This window comes from Coptis chinensis, chromosome 7, assembly GCF_015680905.1.
Source record: "Coptis chinensis isolate HL-2020 chromosome 7, ASM1568090v1, whole genome shotgun sequence".
NCBI classification, from domain to species: domain Eukaryota; kingdom Viridiplantae; phylum Streptophyta; class Magnoliopsida; order Ranunculales; family Ranunculaceae; genus Coptis; species Coptis chinensis.
Window position 1 is genome coordinate 60,260,099 of NC_141462.1, and position 22,795 is coordinate 60,282,893.

Below are 22,795 nucleotides of genomic sequence, written 5' to 3' on the forward strand. Positions count from 1 at the left end.
TTCGTTTCTGAAAAGAAAAATGTACTTCAAATCAAGGCCCAAAATATCGCCCATATATCCGATATATATCATTTTTTTGGTATATCAATATAAATATATTCGATATATATCCACCGAATATTGAATTCTTTTTTTTCTTGATATATATCGAAATTTTTTATATAACGATATATATCGACTGATATGTACGATATATCCAATATAAATTATTGGCTTTGGCCGATATTATTGACTTTGACCAAATATTGTTGACTTTGACGGATATATTGACGATATTTTTGATATAATCGACGATATTTTTGATATATCGACATTCAAAACAAAATTGTGCTTGGTCAACAAAAAAGAGATATCTCCGATATTTCCGATATATTTGATATATATCGGTTTTTGTATACACCGAATTCGATATTTTGGGCCTTGCTTCAAATTAACTATGTTACATCTGCACTTTGACAACAGTAAACATGAGAGAGTTTCTGAAAAGAAAAATGTACTTCATAGTTCATACAAGAAACCTGACAATCGACATATTATTACAAATGGAGTACAACCGCAGAACAAACATTAATCAAAGTAACTCTAATGAAATAAAGTTAAACCCAACTAATCATCAGATTCTTCTTTGTACTTCTTCGGAATCCCGTGGAACAAAATGGCCAATTCCTCATATGACAGCTTTTCCACTTCATCAAGTCCACCTATCAACCTTCCTTTCACAGACACAACAGGAGCCTTCACATCCTTCTTTCCCAGTACCTTCGCCAATTCATTCCTAAAGCGCAGGTCCTCATAAATGTCTCGGACAGTAAACTCAATTTGTTCTAAATGAAACTTAAACACAATCTCGTTAAAATCTTCAATGGCCTTTTTATTTCCCCCAGAAGTTTTGTAAACAATAACAGAATTTTTGCCTCCAGGAGGGCACCTTCTTTCGTACAATTCGAGCATAGATTCCGCTTCACTTGTTTTTAGAGAAACATATTTCTTCTTTGAAATGTTCATTCAGCTCTCTTTGAATCGATGAGCTTCCTTCACTGCTTCTGGTCTCTGTTTCATTTGGCTTCCTATTCGTATGCCGTTCTTGCACCTTCGGAATCCCATCAACCAATAAACTTCGCGGTTTTGAAGAATCAGAATCCTTATAATCTTTGTTGCGCTCTTTGGGTAATAATGCATTTTCCTCTGGACTGGTGTTACTCAAACCAAATTTGAGACTCTTTCTTTTCAGATCAATAGGAGTGCTCTTGGAAGCTGTCCTTGGTGTAGAACTTGAACCAGATTTTTGGTGGGTTGAAACCTCAGCTCTCTCGAGAGCACTTTCCTCAGGCCGGCTGAAAACAGAATAGCTAATTAGGTTACTCTCAGTTGTACTACACTATACCATATTCATTCTAACTTCAGAAAAAAAAAACACACACACACACACATGGATGATACTGAAACATACCCTTTAGTAAAGGCAGGAGAGAATTTTGGGAGCTGACGATGACCGCCAAACATGCTACTTTCAGGTGAGGAGTCGTAAAACGGAAACGGATTGGGTGGCTTTTCAAGTGGAATTTCACCCTGGAGCATCTTCACCACACTGCTCATGTCTTTTCTTTCGTGAAACTTTTGTTGAGTACACCATAATGCAACTACACATAATTTCTCTGCTTTCGCTTCATTCTTTTTCTCAATGCCACACATCAAAATAATTTCCTCTAGTTCGTCTTTCTCAACTCTTTCCCCAACCTCTCCAGGAAACCAACCCGGCACCTCAGAATTCCTTTTCTTCCTCAAAATTTCAAATAACATCATTCCAAAGCTATAAATATCACTTTTGTATGTTACTTGTCGTCCTTTACCCACCTCCGGAGCTGCATAGCCGCTAGTCCCTCTGTATCCTGACTGTTAGACCTGACCTGAATTCCTTGCCATTCCAAAATCTATAATTTTAGGAGAAAGATTTGAGTCAATAAGTACATTATCAGGCTTTACGTCGTAGTGAATTATTGGTGGTTCACAATGCTCATGCAGAAAAGAGAGCCCATTTGCTATCTGAATTGCAATCTCATACAACTTCTCCCATTTTATTGCAAGGTGATTCTTAAACAAAATCTTATCGAATGATCCGTTTTTCACGTACTCGTAAACAAGTGCTTTCATGTTGTTATTAAAGCAATACCCATATAGTCTGATCAAGTTTCGATGGGACCTTTTGCCCATGGTGCCCACTTCAGCCATGAATTGCTTCCTCATAATTTCCTTTGTGTTGTCCTTCAGTACCTTCACGGCAATTTTGACACCATTAGACAATTTCCCTTTGTAGACGTCTCCAAACCCACCAGCACCAACATTCTTCTTGAGATCTGATGCAAATCTCTTGAGTTCATCATGTGAAAATGATCGTGGTTTCTCATTCGTTAGTTCATACAAGAACTCTTCGATTGGTTGTGAGCTGTCATCGTGTTCCATCATTTTATCTCAGAATATTTAGGTAGTAGTCCAACCATGTAGAGTATGGAACAAAGAGTGATAACGACAACTTCTGGAAAAGAAAAAATGACAATGAGCTGGACATAAATCTCTATACAGATTAAAGAATAGAAAGAAGACATTGATAGATATATCAGTTCTCCAATAAATTGAAAGCTCATCCTGCACTAAACAACCAGTTAATCTGGGGAGGTGTTTCATTCAAAGAACTCATGGATGATGATTGATGGATGAGCAACAGAATAAAAATTCTAGGAATTATGAGTCGTCCATGTAAAGGAAAGTTTTGGTTTTCCTAAAGATTTGTGAAGGGAGAGAGAAGAGGGTTGAGATTTTCTGGATGGACCGAGTTCGCTGATGAGCGAGCTGCCTACGTATCCTCTTGTGGTTTTCCTTTTTTCCGGGGAGAGAGGAATCAGGTTCGACGTAGTTCAAATAGGTGGTATTTATAGGCTTAAGGAAATGTCAATCCGGGGGACACGTGTGTCTCTTGCACACGTGTATGGTGGAGATCGTGAATGAGTGTTGGGCTGGTTTTATTATTAGTCATGTGCTGATTGGGAGTTGGCGCGGTCGCCCCTATTTCCCGGTGGTGGGAAGTACAAGTAAAATTTTGGTAATAATTACCCCTGGTGGTGATCCTATCCGAGGCGTTCTGTCTCTGGCCATGCGTTCGTACCGAGACATCTTTGTTCGTACCACCTACCTGAAAGGAGCTGCTCACAGATCGGTCTTGGACGTCGATGTCCTGAGTTCGCTTATGCTGCGCACATGTGTGTTCACAAGGGAGCTGCTCACAGGTCGGTCTTGGAGGTCGATGTCTTGAGTTCGCTTATGCTCCACGCGTGCCTGATAACTTTATGAGGATATCACTCCCCTACCACGACCCCCCTCGCCAGAGTGTTTTGTCACGGGAAACGTTCTGCTGAGAAAAATGGAAGATCGTGTGGAACATGAGCGATCTGTGGTGGACGATCCGACTGGGATGGCGCAACTTTTGAATCATGTGGCCTGACAATTTGGCGGGAAAGGGAAGTTGTGGCGTGATTTGCATGTGACAGAATCGTAGCAGTTGAGGAAGAAACGTGTCAGCGCGTTATACGGAACTGCTGAAAAGACAGTATCTTGGAACACGTGTGCGGGCTAGAGCATAGGCTGTAATCATAACTTCTTGGTAACTGAATGGGCGGTTTATACAAAATCAAATTTGGGAGAATCAAAAAAGGTATTTTGTGTTTGCTTCTTCTGCAAAAACGCAAGCTAGGGTTCCTCAGGTGAGTGTTTCTGCTGCTGTTATCTTTCCATTTTCACTTTGTATTCCTCTCGTTGAAGTGCGATTTGTTAAATACGTAGGTCATTGTAAGGTTGTAGGGTTTACGCTTGAGTAATTGATAAAAAAGACTCGTTAGAATGTCTGATTCTGATGATACTCGATCAGAGGAAGTTCGGGAGATATCATTAAGTTGCGGAGAGTATGAGGACGAAGAAGCAGTAAGTGCTGGCATTGAGGCTGAGTTGGATGAGGAAGCTAGGGTAGACGAGGGTAATACCCGATCTAGGTCAGAAGGTGGCGTGGCGAAGACGCCGTCGTCGAGGGAGATGTCGTCATCAAGTGATGTGCCCCTTAGAAGTGTAAACCGTCGTCTCTGCGGACTTCGTTCCCGAACCGAAGGGCAGCGTATGGGATTAATGTCCCGACACGGAGATATCTGAACCACGGTTGAGTGAAAATGTTAAGTAGTGAGGAGTACAACCAACCCGAATGGTGGAATAATAATCTGTGAGGGGCCGGTGAGAGCGCGATATGCAAATACCATTCTCGAACCGGTATGTGACTTCTTGGCCCATTGCTGGAAGTCTCCTTGTCAGTTCGTTGGTAACACCTGGCGATTGTTTAAGGTGTTTGATCTGTTGAATGCGAGTGGGGAATACGACATAGGGGTATTCGACATAGTGGAGCACTATGTGGTAAGGCGATCTGGGAATTTGAACTTTAGCTTGCAAACCATGACGACGCCGCGTTACGCGCGGATCGATGGTGTAAGCAATGAGGCCTGGACAAAGAGGCCGTTATTGCTAGTTGGCAACTACTGTGTGAACGGGTGTAGATTGCAAACTAGGATTTGTAACATATCCGGTGGGTAGGAATATTTTTCTGTTGTTGCTTTACTTAACGACTGATAGTTGTTCTAACAGGCCTTTGTGTGGCTTTAGCTGCAGAGTTTTCTGTGAAGAAGCGAACTGATCGTGGGGAGATAGAGAGGTTCGCGCGGCTGACTTGGAAGAAAAACAAGCGAAGTTGCCTGAAGTTGCACATTTCTTTGTGGAGAAGGGTGGGCCTGCGATCCGGGAAAAAAGGAAGGCGCAAATAGATCGAGCTCGAGGTCAGACAAGGGAAGAGGTGATGGAGACGCGAACGAGTGACTTAGTAACACGAGAAGAGAGGCAACGGGCGCATGGCGGTGCGAGTCGACCTGCTAGAGGTGGTGCCTCAGGGGCAGGAGGATCGAGCTTCCGCCCTGAAGGGGGTTCGATCGATGCTCCTGTGGAGTTGGAAACGGTGGTTTTCAACCCTCGAGCAAGGAGCAGGTCGGAGAAGAGGCCGCGCGATGCCTCTGAGCAAGATGCTGTCCGAGTTACGAAAGTAGCGTGGCACGCTCTTGGGGAAAGTTCCAGCGCAGGGGGCGGTTCTGATGGTGGCCTGGCTGGAGTTATTGTTTCTCGCCGGAGTGGAGCGCGACCTGAGCAGGTCATGGACTTGGCCACTTTTGGGGCGGGGTCTAGTGCGCCTCGACGGGGGCGTGAACCCAGTCCGGTGGCGAAAGCGAAAGCTCCGCGTAAGGCGAGTGGAAAGGCTATTGTGGTTGCTGACGAGCTAGAGGGACAGTTTGTGTTCCTGGACGAGCATGGGGCGCAACGAACTGTGAAGCGGAGTGATTGTAGCTTCAGATCGAGTAAGATATCGGGTTGCCTATTAGAACAGATAGCTCTGGATGGCAACCGCAAGGAGCTGGATGAGAAAGGGCTGGCTGATAACTTGAGACGAATGGAAATTGCGCAATGTTTGGTACGCGTGTCTATCTTCGTTTGATGTAATCGTTTACGATATACGCCGTTATTTCGCGGTCTATTAACCATCGCGTGTGTTTTGCAGCTAGTAAGTGGGTTCAGAAATTGAAAGAGATTGCCCAGTTCGCGGAAGCAGATAGAGAAGCGGTGGTGAAGCTGTCTGATGAGCTGAAAAATGTCCAGGAGGCCTCGAAGATGGAACGCGAGGAACTGGAAGATCTGAAGAAAGCTCATCAAAGCTACCGAAGTCCGCCAAGATGCTGAAAGAAACAAAGCGGAAGATCCGAGGCAAAAAACTACTGTGGAGCTGAAGAACGTCTTGGCAAACGTAATCGTGGAAATTGGTAGGTGAAACGAAAGTATGCCTTTACACTACAAGAAGGTTGCTTTCAGACGCTACCAAAGCCTATGACGTTCTGGATGCAGACTTCGTTGAACTAGAGGCGGACTACAACGCTTTGAAGACAGATCATGCACGCTGTACATCGCACATCGGAGTAGAACAAGTGCCGGGAGTAATTAGTGGCACTCCGCCGCCGCCCGAGGTCATGCCGAGATTGCGCTATTACCGAACCCCGATCTTCGCCAAGCGTCGATGTCTTTGATGAGTTTAGACTTGGATGGAGTATCTGTTATGGTGACTGGGAGGGATGCTGAGATTGATGAATCGCTCATGCCTGGAGAACTAATTGTCGAGCCCAGAGATGGCGAGTTGTAAGTTTGTTATGTAATGCTGTCAGCTTATAAGCTGTGATACAATAGAGCTGGTTTCCTGGGGTAACCTAGGTAGTTCATCTTTTTATTTGTATGTGCCAGCACTGTGAGTGATCTGGTACCCCGTTCTGTTTTGGGGTACTCCTGTGAGGACGAATATTGTTTAGTCGGGTTGGATTTCCTGAGTAGTCTCAGCAACCCGGCTAACTTACTATGGTTCCAACTTGCTAGGACAGGTCGTTGTTTGCGTGTATGCCATGCTTGTTGTTTGTTCCCCTATTTTGTATGAATCGCTTGCTTGACCATAGTTGTGTCTGCGTATAACAAAGCATGGCGGGTGCATTGCAGTGACCACTTCCCTGCCCATGACTGGTAAACTTGCATAAGCGTCTTGTTGTTAAATTGCTTGCAGCTGTGAGGTGTTGCTCGTAACGAGGCCACCAGGTCGCTGGACTCTGGTTCATGAAGTAGGTCGAATCGTGTTGTGTTTAGTGCCGCTAAGAGCAGTGTTCCCTCGCGTGCGTGACACATGTAGGGAGACGAGCGGTTCAAGGAACATAATGATGGCGGGCAGATGGCGGTTGGCGTCTTAGGGTAATTATGAGGCGCTTAGGAAAAGACGTTTCCTATTGAATAAAACTGATCATCGAATACCAACAAAGTATTTGCTCGTCTTCTTGCCTAAGCTTAAGTTTGTCTTCTCGCTTTGCTCTTTTGCTATGCATCACCGTCGTTGCTGCTCGTTCAGGTACGTTCATTCTCCTCTGAGAGTGTTATTTCGTCGATAAGAGTTTGGAATAAAACTGTAGCTCATGTGACAGTACCTTTGCTTGCTAGGTTTTATCATGGCAAGGTGTCGTCCATTCATGAGGGGAGAAGAAAGCATGAGAGAAACGTCTCCTCTAATAATGGAGAGGATGGAGTTTGAACCTCACGTGTATGGTTATCGCGGGAAGAGGAAAGCTGCTGCTGTAGAGGTGAAGGGTCATAAACGACCTAGGAGGGCTGGACGTCTAGCTGGCGGCATTGTGTTTAGGTCGCCGCGAGCGGGGGTAGGCTTTAATCGATAAATCCACGCTACTGGAAAGGAGTGACTGAGGCAAAAGGTCGCCCGCCGGTGAGAGTTCATCCCTGTGGTGATGTGGTGATGTGGGGAGCGAATTCTACTACATGGGGAAGACGGGAAGAAGCGTGATGATGAAACGCCAGATCAGTAGCTTCCACTTTCGGCCCATAGCGACCGGCGTTCGAAGGGATCGTACTGGATAGTGATAAGGCAGAGGTGAAAGATGAGGACATGGAGACGTTGCTGGGGACGATGGATATAGCCGCTTGTTTGGTAAGTTCAAGGCACACTAGGTTGTTATGTCGGTTACCAAGGCAAACTGATTCTTTGACTTTGTTCGTGCAGTTTCTTGCAGGATATGATAAGTTGAAAGAAGTTGTCCAAAACACCGAGACTGATGATGACCCTCACGTCGAGCTAGGGTGTATGCGAGCTGCGTGGGGGGCTGATAAGAGAAAGCTGGAAGTGATGACTACCAAGTACCAGAACGTTATGGCTGAGAATGCTGTGTTAGTGACTGACGTGACGGAGCTAGAAAGGGAATTAGCTGTGGTGACTGCTTATGCTAAGAAATGTCAGAAGGTGGCACGCAAAGCCAAGAAGGCGTACACCGAAGCCTGTATCGCCTACGCTGCTCTGGACGAGAAGTATGACACCTTGAAGAAAGCTACTGTATGCGATGAACAAGGGCAGGGGATGCGTGTGATGTTGAGATCTGCCCGGCACACTGCTTCGACTAGCGCGACACCAGAAGATAAGCATGTCGTCACTGAGATTTGATGATGCGATCTACTTTTGTCTTTGTCAGCCAGAAATTGTAAGTGCTGTTTACATTTTCCTCTCTTATATGAGAGTTAACAATAGAGCTGTGTCTTCAGGCTTGCCTGAGTAGTTCGCCTTTTTTATTCAGAGAACTGGTTTCCACGAAAGTGGCAGTTCGATACTTTGTTAATTTTTGTAATGAACACCGATCTGGATTTTCTGGGTAATCCCAGCAGATCGGTGGATGTAGTTGTTGTGACGAATGGTCATATAATGTTATTAGTTATGTTCCGCATGCATGTTGCCGTGTACTTGTATGTAACTAGCGTTCTGCTTATGATTCTAGAAATATGCATCCTGCCGTGTAGTCGACCCTAGAAATATAGGTCCTCGACATGACAGGAATTGGAGAGGCTATGTAGCCTGTGAGCTCCAGAGAGCGTTTTCGTTTAGTCGATCCTAGAAATATAGGTCCTCGACGTGACAAGAGTTGGAGAGGCTATGTAGCCTGTGAGCTCCGGAGAGTCGCGCTCCGCGGAGCGTTCGTTTAGTCGATCCTAGAAATATAGGTCCTCGGCGTGACAAGAATTGGAGGCTATGTAGCCCCGTGGAGCTCCGGAGAAATGCACCGCTTTCGTGGAGAGCGTTCTCGTTTAGTCTATCCTAGAAATATAGGTCCTCGACGTGACAAGAATTGGAGAGGCTATGTAGCCTGTGAGCTCGGAGAGTCACGCTTTCGTGGGAGAGCGTTCGCGTTTAGTCGATCCTAGAAATATAGGTCCTCGACGCGTGACAAGAACTGGAGAGGCTATGTAGCCCGCGTGAGCTCCGGAGAGTCGTCGCTTTCACGGAGAGCGTTCTCGTTTAGTCGATCCTAGAAATATAGGTCCTCGACGTGACAAGAATTGGAGAGGCTATGTAGTCTGTGAGCTCCGGAGAGTCGCGGAGAGCGTTCTCGTTTAGTCGATCCTAGAAATATAGGTTCTCGACGTGACAAGAATTGGAGAGGCTATGTAGCATGTGAGCTCCGGAGAGCTGTCTACTCGCGGAGAGTGTTCTCGTTTATGAGAGCCGTATATGGCGTTAAGCGTGAGAGCGGGAAGTAGAACGGTCGCGGTGCCGGATGTTGGAGGGCGACGGATGCCGATAAATGGAATAGCTTATACTAGGTAACATAAAAAATCAAGCTGAAACTTATAGTGCTTAAAAAAAAAAACAGAATATACAACAACAAAGGTTTTATTGATAAAATCGTTTCAGCAGATAAGTATTCCATGGGCGAGGTAACAATTTCCCTTCTTGAGTTTTTATCCAGTACGCTCCGTTACCCACAACACGTTCTACTATGTACGGACCTTCCCAATTAGGGGCTAGTTTGGAATCGTCTTGCGTCTTTTTGAGCACCAGATCGCCAGGCTGGAATGATCGAGGATGCACTCGTTTATTGTAGGAGTTCTTCAGCGTTTGTTGATAAGATGCGACTCTGATGGTGGCTAAGTCATGCCGTTCTTCGAGCAAATCGACCTCTCGTGCTAAGACAGAATCATTGTGTCCGGTTTCAACGAGCTCGGATCGAGTCGTAGTGACTGTCAGCTCGGTGGGAATGACAGCTTCTGTGCCATAACACAAGGAGAATGGAGATTCGCCGGTACTAGACCGAGCTGTGGTGCGATGAGCCCACAAGATGTTCTCCAACTAGTTCGGCCATTGGCTTTTGTTCTTTTCAATCTTTTTCTTCAAATTTTCTAAGATGGCCTTGTTGCTGGCTTCCGCTTGACCATTACTCTGAGCGTACTGTGGAGTAGAAAATGCATGAACTATCTTCCACTTCGCTAGAAATTCTTTAACGGTTCTGCCTTTGAATTGGGGGCCATTGTCCATTACAAGTGTATGTGGCAACCCAAATCTGGTGATGATACGAGTCCAGATGAAATTGCGGACATGCAATTCTTTGACATGTGCTAAAGGGCCTCGACCCACTTAGTGAAATAGTCGGTTGCCGCTAAGACGAACCGAAAACCAGTGCTTTTATGGGGGACGAATGGTCCCATAATGTCCATGCCCCACATATGAAATGGCCATGGGCTTGCTATATTGATCAGCTTGCGTGCGGGCTGAATAATGTTGTGGCCAAATGTTTGACATTTTAAGCACTTGAGAACGTACGCTTTGGCATCGGTCTGCATACGGGGCCAGAAGTAGCCTTGGGAAATTGCCTTGTGGGCTAAAGAACGACCTCCGGCATGGTTTCCACATTCTCCCTCATGGATTTCGGCAAATATTAATTGTCCCTGCTCTGGAGTAATACACCGCAAGTGCGGTCCACCAGCAGATTTTCTAAACAACTTATTGTGCAATACGCAATAACGACGTGCTTGATATTGGGTCTGTCTAGCTTTGGCACGCTCTACAGGGAGCGTGCCCTGATGGATTTAGTACATGATGGGCTGCATCCAGGTCTGGCGCAACTGATCTTCGGAGAAAGGGATCAGATCGGCTATAGGTAGGGCATGCTCGACCTGATATGCAAGTCGGTCGACCACCTCAATAAGGAGTTGTCGTAGAACGCAACTCGGTGTTTGAGTGGCTAGGTAAGCTAAGCTGTCTGCGTGACGGTTCTCATCACGCAAAAAATAGTGAATGGTAGATTTCTGAAAAGAAGGCAACAAATGATGAACGACCTGAAGATACTTCGAAAGGTTACCTTCTTAAGTAGTGTACTCCTTAGCAATTTGGCGAACGACCAGTTGCGAGTCACTAAAGACTTGAAGCTCTCGCGACACCGAGTCAGAAGCGCCATAATGAAGGCCCATGATCGCCAGATTCAGATTCGTTATTGGAAGATGTGAAGTCGAGTCGAACTGATTTTTCGACCATAAGTCCTTCGGGAGACACTAAGACGACTCCGATACCACTCCCTCCGGGGTTGCTAGATCCATCTACAAAGAGAGACCAGAGTGATTTGACGTGCTCTTTGTCAACAGCAATCTCCATCTTTGGTTCCCAGTGTGCGTCCTGAATAGGGAAATCGGCGAGGAAATCAGCTACGACTTGACCTTTCTGAGAGGTGCGAGGTACAAACTCCATGTGGTGTTCACCGAGCTCCTCGGCCCATATGGCCATGCGAGTAGTCTTGTTTTCTTTGTGGAGAAGTTTCTTCAATGGGAGGTCGGTCAGTACGCTGATCGGATGTGCTTGAAAGTACGGCCTGAATTTTTCTCGGGCGAATCGAATACAAAGAAAGCAAGTACGGCTCGTTCAAGGAAAGAATAATTTTTCTCAGCTGGCGTGAGCGTCTTACTTGTGAAGTAGATCGGCTTTTCGGAATTGTTCTCCTCTTTGAAGAGAACCGAAGCCGGGGCAAAATCGATATCTTGCCAGTATAGCCCTGTCTCCATCGACTGGTGTGGCTAAGACGGAAGGCGTGGTGAGGTATTCTTTGAGAGTGGCAAATGCTTGGTGGTATTGATCGGTCCATGAGAACGGCTCACCTTTCTTGAGGAGTTGTAGGAACGGACGACATTTGTCAGACGCCCTGGATATGAATCGATTAAGTGCAGCGACCATACCTGAGAACTTCTGTATCTGCTTCTTTGTCTGTGGATCAGGCATGTCTAAGAACGCTCTGATTTGGTCTGGATTCGCTTTGATCCCTCGTTGTGACACCTGATATCCGAGGAATTTACCAGAGGACGCTCCAAAGAGGCATTTCTCTGGGTTCAACTTCATTCGAAAAAGCGCTTAACTGAGAACGCTTGCTCAAGGTGAGTAATATGGTCGACTGCTTTTTTGCTCTTGACGACGATGTCGTCGATGTAAACCTCCATGGTCTCTCCTAACATGTCCTAGAACATGTCAGTTACCAGACGCTAATATGTCGCTCCGGCGTTCTTAAGGCCGAACGGGAAGACGTTATAACAATAAATTCCTTGTTCGGTAATGAACGAGGTCTTCTCTTGATCTTCCTCAGCGAGTGGGATTTGATTGTATCCGCTGTACGCATCCATAAAGAAAAGAAGTTCATGCTCGCAAGTCTGGTCGACAAGGCGGTCAATGCGTGGTAGGGGAAAACTATCTTTCGGTGTTTCTTGATTGACATTCGCGGAAATCGACGATAAAGCTTAATCGTTCCATTCTTTTTGAGGAACGCCACGATGTTAGCGACCCAATTGGGGTATTCCACCTTTCTGATGAAACCGACTTGCTTGAGTTTGTCGACTTCGTCATTAATGGCTTTCTGAAAACGCAGAGATAACCGCTTAGGATTACCGGGCTTAACCGGGTTTAGCATTAGGATTTATATTTAATCGATGACATGCTACACTAGGGTCTATACCGGGCACATCGATATACGACCAGGCGAAAACATCTTTATTCATAGCCAGAAAGTTTACAAGTTGGGCCTTGAGTGTAGGGTCAAGGTTAGCCCCTACATATATAAACTTGGGGTCATTATCAGTTCCTAAGTTCACCCGCTCTCTGTCGACCTGTGGAGGTGCTGGCCTGGGTGGTGACGCTTCTTCGTATGCGGCACCGCAACGCGCGGCGATTTGAGGGAGAGTACATCGACGGCCCGAATCAACCGAATCGGTATCCGTGGTTGACGGGACAGAGCAAAGGGAGGAGCCGACTGTCGGCATGGAGACTTGTTGTGCGACACATGGCTGTGAATCCATTGGGATGCTGACTGGTGAGATAACAATAGTAAAGGGGTCTTCCGGGGATGTGACTGCGGTATTAACACCAACTGACGCGACTTTGGGAATCCGTTCTGATGGAGCGGCAACGGCTGGATGGACTTCTGGAGTGTAAGTGGACGACTTCCTCTTCTTACTGGAGCCCCCAGCGTGCTGCTTTGGTGCATTGGCTCTCACCTCTGCAACCAGGTCTTTGGCCATGATATAACTGATGGGTTCGCTACTTGTGTGGAATCTGTCGGTTTTTCTTGTTGACAAGATTTGGTTACAATGATATGCTTCCAGTTGATTGCTTCTCAGCTCCATCAGTCCTCTGGGGCCCGGGAAACGGAGAACTTGATGCAATGTCGAAGGTACAGCTTGCATTTGGTGGATCCATCGTCGTCCTAAGATGGCATTATAGGATGACGGGATGTCCAGGACGCTGAAGCGCGTATTGCAGCTGACTTTGTCCTCTTTAGATCCCACTGATACTGGAAGGATGATATCACCAACAGGGTCGGCCTTGGAACCATTGAACCCATAAAGGGGGGCAATCGGGTCTATTAGAACTGACTTGGGTAAACTCATTTCTTGGAGAGTGTGGTAAAATAAAACATCGCAGGAACTCCCCGGGTCGACCAAGACGCGCTTTACTGTCCAGTCGCTGATCTTGACGTGGACGACTAGTGCATCATTGTGAGGAAGGCAGACTTTGTTGAGGTCGGCCTCTGTGAAAATGATATCTCCTGAATGGCGACCTGAGCGACGCGGAGCATGTGCTGCTTAGGAAGTAAAGTGATATACTTCTTGAAGAGCGCCAACACGACGTCTTTTCTCTCTGGATGAAGTAACTGAATCATCAAGGAAAGTAATCATGTGAATTGTTCGGGCATTGTCACGATCGGAGGAGTGTTGTCTTCGCTCGTGACGAGAACGATCTTGGGGACGTCCTCTATTGTGAGGGCGACCTTGAAAGTCTTGGTGGTGATGACGAGGTGGAGATCGACTGCGTTCGGCGAGGTGGAGATCGGCTGTGCACTCGGCGAGCCATGAGCTTATGACGCAAATCACCGTCAGAAATGTTGGTGTACTGTTTAATGTGACCAGCTTCGACAAGGTCTTGAAGATAGTGCTTAAGCCCCCAGCACGCATTGGTTTCATGACATTTGGCTTTGTGGAAGGTGCAATATGGCTTGTCAGGTCGATCTACTGGCTGCTTCACCTCTGGGTGGAAGTACGAGGCTCGCCGGATCTTGTCTAGAATGTAACTAGGAGAGCGTGTCAGGACAGCGAATTCTCTGTTGTTATCCTGTTGGGTTCTTGCCTTTGGTGTGCCGACTGGATCTTCTTGGCACGCACGCGGGGTATGATCAGAGATCGCTGCTACCTCCTGGTTCTCGGCTAAACCACTAGACTGCAAACTTTCTTGCAACTTGATATACTTGTCAACTCGTGCGTACAGTTCGGATAGCGTTTCTGGGCGTTCCTTCATGAGCGATCTGGAGAGGTCGGTATTACGCACTCGACAGGCGTTAGAAAATGCCAGTGTGGCAAAAGACTCTTTCAGTCCGCTTTCCATACACAACAACTCAGCCTTGAACCGCCCTAAGAATTGGCGAATGGTCTCGTCTTCTCTGAATGATAACTGGAATAGCGAATCAAGATCTTCCTTCTTACGTCTGTTATGCACGTATTGGCTAGCAAATAGGTTAGTAAGCTGCTCAAAAGTTTTAATAGAATCAGGTTCGAGAGAGAAGAACCAATCAAGTGCGCCATCCTTGAGACTGGCCGGAAATAATCGACAGTGAAGATGATCATACTCAGAAAAACTGTAGAGGGCCAAACTCTAAATGTATCAAGCCACATGTTGACCGGGACAGGTGCTGCCATTATACATGGGGAAACGCGGCTGGATAAAATCTTGAGGAGAGGATTTACTTAGAACGTCAGCACAGAACGGGGACGCGTGGTATGTCTTGAGCATCTTTTGAACAATTTGGATTGCGTCTTTTCTTACTGCACTTTGGCCTATCCTATGTGACAATTCGTTAATCTGCTGATTAACCTCGTTGATGCCGTTTTCAGCAACATTACCGACTGGTTGCTGTTGATAAGCGTCGACTTGGGCCCGTAAAGTAGCATTTTCTTGCCTGAGCAAGGAAATGCTTTCGTTTGTTACACCAGTTGTTCGGCAAGGTTTTGAACCTGAGCTTCGAGGCTGACCATGCTTCGTGGGCTTGAGAATTGCAAATTTTTGAGTTAGGGTAACGTGATTTCTCAAGTAATCGAAACCACAGACGGCGCCAATGTAAAGGAGCGTTTTGGTTTTCCTAAAGATTTGTGAAGGGAGAGATAAGAGGGTTGAGATTTTCTGGATGGACCGAGTTCGCTGATGAGCGAGCTGCCTACGTATCCTCTTGTGGTTTTCCTTTTTTTCGGGGAGAGAGGAATCAGGTCCGACGTAGTTCAAATAGGTGGTATTTATAGGCTTAAGGAAATGTCAATCCGGGGGACACGTGTGTCTCTTGCACACGTGTATGGTGGAGATCGTGAATGAGTGGTGGGCTGGTTTTATTATTAGTCATGTGCTGATTGGGAGTTGGCGCGGTCGCCCCTATTTTCCGGTGGTGGGAAGTACAAGTAAGATTTTGGTAATGATTACCCCTGGTGGTGATCCTATCCGAGGCGTTCTGTCTCTGGCCATGCGTTCGTACCGAGATATCTTTGTTCGTACCACCTACCTGAAAGGAGCTGCTCACAGATCGGTCTTGGAGGTCGATGTCCTGAGTTCGCTTATGCTGCGCACATGTGTGTTCACAAAAGAGCTGCTCATAGGTTGGTCTTGGAGGTCGATGTCTTGAGTTCGTTTATGCTCCACGCGTGCCTGATAACTTTATGAGGATATCACTCCCCTACAGTCCAGTATAGGTTTTTTGGCATATTATCCTAAAACTACATATGCTCCAAAATGTTTTCAGTGAATTTTGGTAGTCTACAGGTGCTCTAATAAGTACTCGAAAGTCCTAGTATTCCGCGTTCAACATTTGTAATAGGTTGGTATTATGGTATACATGCAATAGAAAAAACCAAAGACAAAACAAAAACAAAAACGATTTCTCTCTGTCACTTTAGAAAATAATTACAAACTGAAAAACTAACATACCTGGGATCAGCTAGTTTACGTTTAAGTTCCAGTGCGCTTTATGAAGTTTTCTGCTCAATCAACCCAACAGTTTAAAACAGAATTTCCAGTGTATTTCAAAACTTTGAAGATTACACAATCCAATTGCAACCGGTAGTTCAAATGGATCATTCCATTTATCATAAAAATTGGAACAAGTTGATGTTATTTATACTACCCTGCCCAAGTCAACGGATTCACATATTGCATTTTAATATGGAGTCTTGTTTCTTTAATACAACTTGTCGTGCTTGTTTGAAATTTAGATCCCATGTGCAATACTCTCTGTATGTTACGTTACTATAATACTATGTTTTTAGCTATTACCCCTAGTACTGGGGATCTGTCAAATGATGCATCAAAACAAATCTTACATAAAACATTATTTACACTCTTACTTTCAATTATTGCGTAATAGATTGGTCCTTATCGAGAAACAAAAAAAAAAAACACCTTCACGATGAAAAAGCCTATTAATTGGTCACAAATGTAAGTTGATAACCATGACATCTCTGTAATATCAATTGTCGTGCGAATCCGAGTACAAACATTGTTGTTTAATGTAATTGATTACTTCATCAATTGTTAAATATTTCACCGAAAGCCCTCTTGAAATGCATTCCCTGAAGGAATAAGAACACGACCTTTCCGTTTCAAGAATAGCTATCCAAGATAATTGGTTTTCATTCGGTACGTAAATAATGAATTAGCACTCACCTTACTCTTGTGGAACTGATCTGGTTTGGTACCAGTTCATCTACTATTTTGATGTTACTCTGTGAAAGTTGGCACAAATCAAAATTTAGAATTCACATCATCTGAACTACATGCCAACCATCTACATGAGTTGTTGGCTAGCAAATTAAAAGGAGAAAAACGTAATTGTATTAAGTACTTCCCAAGGATCCACCATCACAAAAGATGAGCTTTTGCACGCTAGATCACACAACTGAATTCGATTTTAAGCAGATACCAAACCCTATAAGAGAAAACCACTTGAATAATTGCTTCTGGTATCATGTTGATATGTATGAAAGGGTATAGTTAATATATCCAAAATATCAAAATCTGTGATTATTGTGATTGCCCAGAACACCTTTCTTTTGAATGCTATTGGATCACACAATGTTGATATATGAATAATAGATTGAATGGAATTGAATTAAAGATTTTTATTGATTCAGGAAAAGAAAGTTTACAATCGCTCTGGTTCTCTCTTTCTCTCTCCTGTTTTTCTAGTTTTTTCCACAATGAATGGAATGAATCTATTTCTTCTTCATCTGGTTTTCATATAGTCATCCCTGATTAGCCTTGCCCCAATCCGCTTTTGACACCTGTCCTTTGTCTTCTTTCCTCTTTTCCTTCTTTATTCTTGCAAATATTTTAAACACCACCCCGAAATATATCGAGATATTGAATTTTATGTCGATATCTCAAGTTTCGAAATATCATATTATATATTTGAGGGCGCGATATTTACCCACTACAGAGCCTCCTCTCGAAAACTTGAAATCTCGCTCCGAATTTCAATTTTTCGAGAAGCAGTTTTATTTGGGCCCATATAACCACCTGATCCATTTCTTTGAATATAAACATTAAAAAATCAACCGTTTCGTTTCTCTAGCTTCTTAGAGACGCTTCTTCACAACTCCAAGTCTTTTCGCTTTTCACTCTTCCCGTATTCTAGCTTGTTCTCCAAAGAAGAAACTCTTTCTTGCACTCATCCAGGTACGCTTATTTTTTCCTACACTGGGTTAAATTATCTAGAACCAGCATTGATATATACTTATTTTGCAAGAAAACGAAACGACAGTTGGAGGGTTTTAAAGTTGGTTTTTGGAACTTAAATTTTCCAAATCTGTCTATGTTTTTATGTTCGTGCTTATATGATGGTATATCACACTATCTTAAGATGCTTTAATCATGTATTTTTCTTCGTACTGTTATGACTATCGGATATATCAATATGGAAATTGTTATTTCGATATTTTCGATATGCCAACCATATATATCGCATTTTCTGATAATCTAATACTATATTAATGTTGTGTTATATATATTAAATTTTCGATACTAAAAAAGAATACCTTTGTCATCCCCTCTTTGCTTATAGCCCCTTCAATGGCAAGTGAGGACACCATTTCTGATGTTAGCGTCGATAGTGGCGATACCGCGATAGACTCGATAGCCATGCTTTTGCCTCCACTTCTGCTAACACCGAACGACCTCATATTTCTTGGGAGTTATCTTATGTCGTAGAAGGAGTCCCTTGTCATCTTTTCGCCGCTACTGATTCTAAATCTGAGCGCGATACTATTGAAGATAAGAGTCAATGGAGACATGGACTTAGCTCTTTTTTCATCAAAAGACTCAACTTAGCTTTAGTTCAAGCTGCCTATCAAATTCCCTCCACCTTTTACCTCCAACATTATGTTGGTATCCGAACCTTCACCCAATGTCAAAGTGGTACCAAGCAAGGGATTATTGTTACTGTCGGCCAAATCGTTGCTGGTTTGAGACTTCCTCTAACTAACCTCGATTGTGAAGTGTTAAACTATCTGAACATTTCCCCTGGTCAGGGTATGGGTAACTTTTGGAGATTAATGTTTGTCTGTAATTATTACAATAGCCATCTCTCCCCCGAAAACTATGAAACTGATATAATTAGATTGTCCGATATCCTTATGCACTATAGATTTTGTGAAAAGCATATTGGATATTTTTATCCCAAAAAACATACCTAGAAAAACATTAGGGGTATCCTTCGTCAGAATCATAAAAGCGACAAAGAATGGACACAATATCCTATCGTTGTTATGGGTGCATGGGAAAATGTCGACACTCCAGCGAATCCTCCCTTAAAATATCCAGTCTTCAACACTTCAGGTATACCATTCTTTTGATTTACTTTCGATATTTATATATCGGAATTCCCCTCTGACCCCAACCTCTCTGCCTCTTTTCAATTTTCCTTCCTCATTTTGACAAAGTGCGTGAGAACTCAGATAGAGTACACAAACTTTTGCAAGGGACTGAAGAAGAAATCAATGCGCGTACTGGGGCTGATGCCGAAGGGAACCCCAAAGTCACTGTTCCCCTTCCTGATACCAAAAACTATCGCGAGCCTATTTTCGTTCTTAAGAGTCGGGCTCTTCAAAAAATGGGTCAGTCTCCAACTTTGTCACACCCCGAATTTCGACAGAATTCGGAAAAACAATATTTGTTTCCGACTCTTCGATTTTCGAGGTGATACACTCTCCACTTCCAAAAACCCATAATCAGTTTAAATATGCGGATAATTAAAAACCAATAAAAATTTAAGATTAAACAAAAGTCCTCTTCATTACAAAAATTCACAAATAAGATTAGGTTACAAATCTCTTTTCAATAACTCTTTATTTAAAATTACAAATGAAAATACAAATAACATTGTCTCAACTGAAAATCTATATCACCTCAAGGGAAAACAAAACTTATCTTGAAATGCGACGCTAACGCAAACCACAAGCAGCAACCAACCTTCTTCAACATTAATCCTGCCTTATCAACTATGTTCATTTAATGAACATACCCGATAAGCAAACATGCAAATCGGGTCAGCATTATAAACAATGCTTGTGTGAGTAGCTCTAAAATACAACATATACTTATACATATACATACACAATCCATAAGGCAGTTAGTTCCTCCACCGAGGCGCCTGAACTTCCAACAACTAATACGACATTCTTAACTATAATAAGTAAGGTAGGTAGTTCCTCCACTGAGGCGCCTTAACTGCCCACTAACCACACAACAAACCATACACATAATAAAAAGGCATTTAGTTTCTCCACGAGGCGCCTTAGATTCTAACTAAACTAATGACCAGCCAAACATATTCTATACTTACCACATTTCATGCTCCATTATAGAGTAAGTCGTCCCTGCACAAGTAATTAGTTTGACCTACCATTCTGCAAAACCATATACAATCATCTATATAAAGATATATCATTAACCAACATATTACCATAATTATATTAATTAAGGCTTTCTTTGCGTGTCCCTAAAATCACATCGTATCTATGTCTTACCTAGTTTCCCTAGCTACCACAATCGCTTCCCAACGCCGAATATGTACATCCACATGCCTACCCTCACATAATGAACTACTCCATGTGAACTATCCCGAAAGGGGATGCCGCGACGGGTAACCCCACACGAAAGTCATTATGTAAATCGCCACTATTCGGCATAAAATATCGTCGCGCCTCGCTCTAATTTTGTGAACGGAATAATCAAGCCACCATTCGGCTACGCCAGAAGGGCCATTCAGCTTCACTGAAATGCCAGAAGGGCCAATCACATTACTTACGCCAGAAGGGCAATTCAGATTCACTGAAATGCCCGAAAGGCCAATCATATCACATACGCCCATCACAAGGGACAAATCACATGAGTTGTGGTAGTTATGTTCTAGGATTTTCGTTACGTAATTTATTCAAGTGTCATACATTTATATCTCGGAATAATTCTTATTCTATCCCATGCCAATATACTTAATTGTACTAAAGCTCAACGTTTCTCGTTATAATACAATCCACATTATCACGTGCCAATACTATTCATTGCACGATATCCAAGTATCTCTATATCAAATCTCGAAACTTATTATTTCACATGCCAAACATATATTGCACTACACTATATGAAATATCTCAAGCCTTCATACATACTACAATTCATTTAAGTAGCAACTCATAATAATAATCAATCATGTAATGTATTCGTTCCATATATTTATGTGAACTCAATTCACCATCAAAGCCCAATACTAAAGTCCATGAATCTAAGTCCGTATATAATTTAATCCTCATAAAAATGTATATATCTAAGTCTTATAAGAATTCCTCTCTTGTTACGTGTCAATATTTATATTCTTTACACACTACTCACGTCAAATCTTAATTAGATAATGACAAACAAAATTATACAATTTTTGACAATATTTTATTACTACATTTGTCCATATTCTTAAATATGTGAAAATCTGAAAAAAGTCAACATTCCACAGTCAACGGTCAATGTCAAAGTCAACCTGTCATTGTCAAAGTCAAACTGTCGTTTCCATGTTCAACAGGTTCAGGGTCATAGCCATAGTTCATGGCTAAGGGCAAAGGTGCATGGCTCATGGGCTCATGACTAAGGAAATGGTTCGGACCCAACTAGCCAAGCCCAAACCCAAACCTTAGAACCCAGTCCCAAAAGTCTAAACTGGCATAGTGAATCAACCTGACCCACTTTAAAACATATGGACCAAGCCCAAAACAAAAATACAAAAACTGGTCCAAAGAAAACTAATGTGAGCTGGCCCAACAACAATAGATAGAACTGGCCCAAAACAAAACAAATAGAAAATGGCCCAAACCACTAACTAACTTAGTCCGGCCCCAGAACTAAAACTAAAACTGGTCCAAAACTTAATTGGTTCGGCCCAAAGAAAACTATAGTGGTCTGACCCAAGAACAAAAGAGAACTGGCCTGGCCCAACCAAACAACCAAAACCGGGCCCAAAGAAACAAAATAGAACTGGCCCAACCAACCCAAATAGAATCGGGCCCAAAGAAACAAAATAGAACTTGGCCCAACAACTAAACAAGCTAAGGCCCAACCAAACAAATGTTTAGGCCCAAGCACAAACACAATAACAGTGTCATCTTCTTCACAGCAGCCTCCACCAGCTCAAATTTTTCTGGCCATCGTAAATTTCAAACGCCACCCCTCCAAACATAATCGAAAATGATGAGGGGAAAAACCTCCACTACTTTAACAAAATCGAAAATCAAAACCCTTAACTCCATCCACTCCCTCTAAAGCAGATTTGGAGATTTTCGATCTCCATTAATGCTTCTTCAAGGCTCCATTGCACCACTCTCTAGCACTCATACAAACATCCCTAACCATCCTCCAACCAACAAATCTAACATCACCACAAAAAAGTTCAAACAAATCGTACAGGAGGATTTCGCTCTTTTTTTTTTGCTGGGCGACACCATTAATGCTTCTTGAAGCTTCGACAGAACTCCAAACAGCCCACCCAATCAAACCTCAATAGCCAAACATAAAACCCTTACTCCCCCCGACATCAATCCAATTTTAGGAATCAACCAGAAACCACAACAATAACACTTATTGGGCGATTTCTTTATCTCGGGCTCGGGACGCCATTAACGAGCCCATTAAGCTTCCGCACTCTATTTCTCAGAGTTCCCCAGTTCACAGTTGCAAAACAATTTGCTAACAACGTTTACGACAATTCGGCAGGATTAAAAATACCGACATTAAGCAGAACAACGAAAATGTATACTGAGCCGAAACAAAACTCTGACAGTAAAGCTTTTTCCGTAGATTCGGTAAAATAAATTTAAATATATAACTACTCACATTAATTAACAGCTCGACGAATCCCTCATAGTTCGAATCGTCGCGCTCCAACGCTCTAGCCAACGAGCTTTTATCTCCCCATCCATTTTTATTTTATTTTTATCTCAAAACCATATTCTCTAGAAAAATATGAATATATACTCGGGTTTGAAACATAAGCCCAACACAGACTCGAGCCCAGAAATTAGGCCCACATATCCCAAATCCAATCCAACCAATTTTAAATAAAAATTAATAAATAAATAAATAAGCATTTTAAATACGGGCGTTACAAACTTCCACTCAATCTCCCTCGAAAAATCCCATAGATGACCCTTCTTTCCTTATGTCTTCCTTTGCTTTGCATGAACTGCTTTCTCATCTTCCCCCATGTTTCTTTGATTATTTAGATAACAGTCTTGCCATGACTCCAAATCT

General features: G+C 43.4%; 3 protein-coding genes and 1 pseudogene across 5 annotated transcripts; all 4 read right to left on the reverse strand.

Moving 5' to 3' along the window:
- Nucleotides 1-424: 424 nt before the first annotated feature.
- LOC147488210 (uncharacterized) lies at nucleotides 425-16,281 on the reverse strand. 3 transcript variants are annotated; one of them, XM_086572072.1, is made up of 3 exons: nucleotides 15,935-16,281; nucleotides 1,451-1,931; nucleotides 425-1,334 (listed from the first exon to the last, which is right to left on the reverse strand). In XM_086572072.1, exons 2-3 carry the CDS (start codon nucleotides 1,801-1,803, stop codon nucleotides 962-964), a joined length of 726 nt encoding a protein of 241 aa, XP_086428198.1. In that variant the 5' UTR covers nucleotides 1,804-1,931; nucleotides 15,935-16,281; the 3' UTR covers nucleotides 425-961. The 3 variants fall into 3 exon arrangements, with proteins under 3 accessions (XP_086428198.1, XP_086428197.1, XP_086428196.1); XM_086572071.1 differs by having other exon boundaries at nucleotides 1,451-2,533; XM_086572070.1 differs by lacking the exon at nucleotides 15,935-16,281 and having other exon boundaries at nucleotides 1,451-3,344.
- Nucleotides 607-951, reverse strand: LOC147488211 (uncharacterized). Its single transcript, XM_086574305.1, has one exon. The coding sequence runs from the start codon at nucleotides 949-951 to the stop codon at nucleotides 607-609; it is 345 nt and encodes a 114-aa protein (XP_086430431.1).
- Nucleotides 1,897-2,460, reverse strand: LOC147488212 (rust resistance kinase Lr10 pseudogene; annotated as a pseudogene).
- Nucleotides 13,724-18,093, reverse strand: LOC147488213 (uncharacterized). The gene is made up of 3 exons (XM_086574306.1): nucleotides 18,040-18,093; nucleotides 16,670-16,728; nucleotides 13,724-14,600 (listed from the first exon to the last, which is right to left on the reverse strand). The coding sequence occupies exons 1-3, from the start codon at nucleotides 18,091-18,093 to the stop codon at nucleotides 13,724-13,726; spliced, it is 990 nt and encodes a 329-aa protein (XP_086430432.1).
- Nucleotides 18,094-22,795: the final 4,702 nt, after the last annotated feature.

Excerpts from the sequence above, each read along its gene's own strand:
- LOC147488211 (XM_086574305.1), bottom strand. The coding sequence starts at position 951 with ATGCTCGAATTGTACGAAAGAAGGTGCCCTCCTGGAGGCAAAAATTCT.
- LOC147488210 (XM_086572072.1), bottom strand. The coding sequence starts at position 1,803 with ATGATGTTATTTGAAATTTTGAGGAAGAAAAGGAATTCTGAGGTGCCG. Across the intron at positions 1,335-1,450 it reads TCTCCTGCCTTTACTAAAGG|CCGGCCTGAGGAAAGTGCTC; the intron begins GTATGTTTCAGT and ends TTCTGTTTTCAG.
- LOC147488213 (XM_086574306.1), bottom strand. The coding sequence starts at position 18,093 with ATGGTGTCCTCACTTGCCATTGAAGGGGCTATAAGCAAAGAGGGGATG. Across the intron at positions 16,729-18,039 it reads GCAAAGAGGGGATGACAAAG|AGTAACATCAAAATAGTAGA; the intron begins GTATTCTTTTTT and ends CAACTTTCACAG. Across the intron at positions 14,601-16,669 it reads ATCAGTTCCACAAGAGTAAG|TTTTTCTGAGTATGATCATC; the intron begins GTGAGTGCTAAT and ends GGCCCTCTACAG.